General features: G+C 33.6%; 1 protein-coding gene across 1 annotated transcript in view; it reads left to right on the forward strand.

Annotated features, from left to right (window-relative positions):
* The first annotated feature begins 500 nt into the window (after positions 1-500).
* The window catches only part of LOC117105457 (cytochrome P450 26A1-like), a 7606-nt gene continuing 3550 nt past the window's right edge, over positions 501-4556 (forward strand). Inside the window, exons 1-3 of the mRNA XM_033246606.1 lie at positions 501-681; positions 2606-2905; positions 3485-3700. Of these exons, the coding sequence (XP_033102497.1) occupies positions 637-681; positions 2606-2905; positions 3485-3700 (561 nt within the window). The 5' untranslated portion in view covers positions 501-636. The remainder of the gene's footprint in view (positions 682-2605; positions 2906-3484; positions 3701-4556) is intronic.

Consider the following 4556-nt stretch of genomic DNA (forward strand, 5'->3'; position numbering starts at 1 on the left):
TGATTGGCTAAATCTATGGCAGCCATCTTGGATGGTACACACACACAGTTCTGCGTATTTCGAACATCGAATACATTGCGGTTAGCGCTCTAGTATTCTTATTATATCTCTATGGGAATTACCTAATCCCAGAAAAAGTATACTATGGAACGCCATGCAAATAAGTAATATGGAACGTCATTTGTGACAAAATCGATTTATTCTTAAGCATTTCAACTGATTAAGACAAAGATTAGGGACTGGAACCCAGTCTAAATCAGACAGAGCGTTATCATCGATTCTTGTCACGTCTGCTGCTGTCACGTTCGAATGTTTGTTAGGTCATTCATGTGAATGATATAAAAATAAAACTGTAGGTACTGGGAGTGCTGCTGTCACGTTCGAATGTTTGTTAGGTCATTCATGTGAATGATATAAAAATAATACTGTAGGTACTGGGAGGCCTATTGCAGTACCAGGCCTGTGTGGAAGTGCAACATGTCGGGTTATACAGAATTTGTTCTAGTTTACACAATTCCCCTTGTTATACCCTGCATTTTGTTGGTTGCAGTTGTTAAATTATGGGGACGCTATGCTGTAAAAGAATCCCACGTAGCAGACGAGAGATTAAGACAACTTTCCCTGCCTGATGGGAGCATGGGGTTACCAGTCATCGGCGAAAGCATCGATTTTGTACGCGATGTAAGTTTTCGATGGAATATTTATCTCTTCGTTATTCGTTGACTTTGTTGGGCATAGTTTAGACCATGGAGGTATTATCAAAGATATTTAAGTTCTTTGGTATTATTGATAAGGCCCTATAAAAAATATTATTAGTTATCACCCTATCTGGGCAGGAAAATTGATGAGGGAGGGAGGTTTTTTTTTTTTAATTTTTTTTTTTATTTTGCTAAAGCCAAATAGGCCTATCACCCTTGGGTTATTGGCTGGTGCATTGATATTCAAAGTAAAACATGATTTAGATAATGCAAACAATATCTACTACAATGAAAATAAAAGAAATAAAAAAAATAATTTTTTTTTTTTCGGACTTTTAGTATGTTATTTGTATATTTCAGGAGCAGATTCCGTAAAATATTTCTTTAAAAATTACTTCTGTGTTCATTATAATTTTTTTTAAAGATTGATTGGTTCGACTATAAAGCTGAGGCAGTGTAAAACTGAAAATTACTCTGATTTTGGATTGAATTTTTGAATAGTTAACCCTCATTAACCCTAAAATGACTTGTTTATTATAATCCTCCATCACTCTTTAATTAATATCTGTTAAAATTAGAATTATCGAGTTTTATCCAATTTATGGAAATTCAAGTTGAAATATACCATACTTTTAAAGCTGATGTAAATGTTTCATTAAATTCGAAACTTTTTTTTAAAAATATTATTATGTTTGGTATTTAAAAGACCAATAAATTAGCTTCAATTTGGAAACATAGTGATTGACTGTAAGTAGTACGCATTGAGAAAATAACGTGCTCCTCCATTTCGCCATGCTCAATTTTTTGGTAAACTGAGCCTGATGAGCATTTGGTGGCGGGGAACACATCAGACTTCAAAGGCATCGCGCAAATGTTCTTCATGCGCTGCGGCAGCTTTGTTCTGGGATCATTTGCATAGCGCTGCGTGCGCGTAGCTTTTTCGAGTGATCTCCTTCTAAATAATACCTCCATGTTTAGACTAGGTGGCAGGCTCAACTCACCGGGTTTTATCCACCTGCCAGTCTGTGGATTATCTCAAGCCGGGCTGTGTTCCTACGGGTGTCTATTAAACGAAGACCAAAGACCCCCAAAAACGAAGACCTCTATATTTTCTCTTTTATTTTAATGATAATACGCCAGGCTGTCACAAAATCAAAATTAAGACATTTTTGGGCTTCGTTTTATAGACACCCTATATGAGTGTCTACAAAACGAAGACCTCCAATTATTTCTCTATTATCTTATTGAAAATATTTCAAAATCATCATAAAACAGTTGCCAGGTACCTATTTCATTATTTCAATTTATTTTAGCATTTCAATCTAGGCCTAAACTAAGTCACTGGAATAACTACACTATTATTTTTACACTCACCACCTGCACCAAAAAAAAAGAGAAAAGAATCCCCCTGTCTTCCCCTGGAAATTCTTTTTGAAGCAAAAAAAGTATGCTCATATCACATTATTTAGTAGCTAACCACCCCTCAAGCTCTATTTACCTTTGTGCCCCATCACCCCCTCCACCCCATTGCAGTATTCTTATGTATGCCATTGACTTTGGCCTGTATAGGTTATATTTCAGTGTTATATTTATAATGAATTGAAAGAAATACCTGAAGACCAACAAATATTACAAATATTATTAGGCCTTATTACAGTACAAAGAATCAACTTGAAAAATTATATTAAAAAAGTAATAAATAGAAATAAAATAGAAATAACGCACACAAATATTACAAATAAATACATTAAATTTAAAGACAGGATAAATTATTAAATTTAAATAAAGATCTAAATAATAAATGTACAAAAACTAATCAAAAATATTTACCCAACACATTAATACTATAAAAAAGTTTCAGATGTTTCTTCTGTAAATTAATGGATTGTATTTTATTACAACTATAGACGCAAAAATTTTTCATCACTCGGAGAGCTAAATATGGTGGCATTTTCAAGACCCATATCTTGGGGCGTCCTACCATTTTTGTGTCTGGCGCTGACAACATTCGGACGGTTCTTCTTGGAGAGTATAATCTGGTGACTTTTAAATGGCCAAAGACCCTGCACAAGATTCTAGGGGACTTTGCTATTGCAATGTCGTCTGGAGATCAACATCGCTGGCGCAGAAGACAAACCATGGAGTTTTTTAAAACAGAAAACATTGTTCAAAACGGGTATGTGGATCGAATCCAGAACTTTGTCCAGGTAAAATAATTAAAGAATTGTGAAAATATTAATGATAATAGTAATGATGATGATGATAATTTAATAAGAATAATAATATAATAAGGATAATAATATTAATTTTAGGATGATGAGAATGATGATAAAAATGGCAACCATGTTGAAAATGATATCAAAATAAAATAAATAATTATAGTAATAATACAAATAATTAGTAATTTATATAATATAAAATACAGTACATGATAATCAGAATAATAAAAATAAATATGCTTATGATAATGGTGATGATGTTGGTAATGACAATAGTGGTGATGATAATGGTGGTTTTGGTGATAAATAATGATGGTGGTGGTGATGGTATAATGATGGTTATGGTGGTGATGGTGATGATAATGATAGTGATGTGGGTGATGACGACAGTGGCAGTGAAAGTAGGGATGGTGCTGGTACTGATGTTGGGAAGAGGATAATTGATGATGATGGTAAAGATGGTGGTGACAGTTAGATTGGCAACAGCAGAGGTGATGATATTAATGGGCATGACAAGGATGATATTGATGATGATAGTATAAACTGTATATTTTTTAATCATCATAGGAGAAGCTAGATAGCTGGTGTAAGTCATCTATGGGGGGCAAGAATATCATTGTGTACACAGAATGCAAAGAGATGATGTTTAGAATCGCTGGCAATGTCTTGCTTGGTTTTGACTTTACCGACAATGAAGCTACCTATTTGACTGGAATATTCCAGGATGTTGTAGACCACTCCCTAAGCTATCCGGTATATTTCCCGGGATCAGGGTTATGGAAGGTTTGTATAATATCCAGAATTTTGTTAAGGGACAAAGAGGTTGACGTTAGAAGGCCCTAAATTTTTCTAAATTATTTAAAAAAAAAAAAATGGAGAGAAAAAAAATATTACTCTATATTCAAATTTAAGTCTGAGAGTGCCATTTCCGGTCATCTAGAGTGTCATAATCATAAATTTTCTTTACCGCGGCCCCAACCATGTATTTACTGCTGTTTGTCGGTCTGTCTGGGGTCAATGTTAAGGTCACGTAATGTGTTTTTCCTTTCTTTGGTATTCAGGCACAGGGCAGATGCACTCTATATACAGTAGTGCACTAGTGTTCATACATTTTTATTGAAGAAAGGCCACTCGCGTTCAAGTATTAAGTAATGTATTTTGTAATTTTATAGTCAAAGGAGACAGTGAGACACTAATTTTGATAATACCATTATTATCATATCTAATGTTTATATTACATCATGTTTTATTGATTTATGTTGTGAAATATTTATATAAGTTATCAAGATAATAGCAGAAATAAGTATTCGTTATTGTTATAACAAAGCCCATGAGATTTGAGTGTACAATAGATAGGATAATTTTAAGGCCATGACTTTTTGTACAGACTAGAGAGTAATACAAAAAAATTATCCCTACTCTTATTTGATACGGGACGCTGTTGGACACACTACCAATTCTGTTTGTAAAAGAGAAACCATTGTCTGTTAAAAATCCTGGTTTGTTACAAACAAACCATGGTTTGTCTTCAATAAAAAACAAACCATAGATTTGTCTTTCTATAAAAAGACAAACCATGGTTTGTCTTCAGTAAAAAACAAGCCATATATTTGTCTTTCTATAAAAAGACAAACCATGG

This window comes from Anneissia japonica, unplaced genomic scaffold, assembly GCF_011630105.1.
Source record: "Anneissia japonica isolate Jap-2015-1 unplaced genomic scaffold, ASM1163010v1 scaffold1128_len1000024_cov185, whole genome shotgun sequence".
NCBI classification, from domain to species: Eukaryota; Metazoa; Echinodermata; class Crinoidea; order Comatulida; family Comatulidae; genus Anneissia; species Anneissia japonica.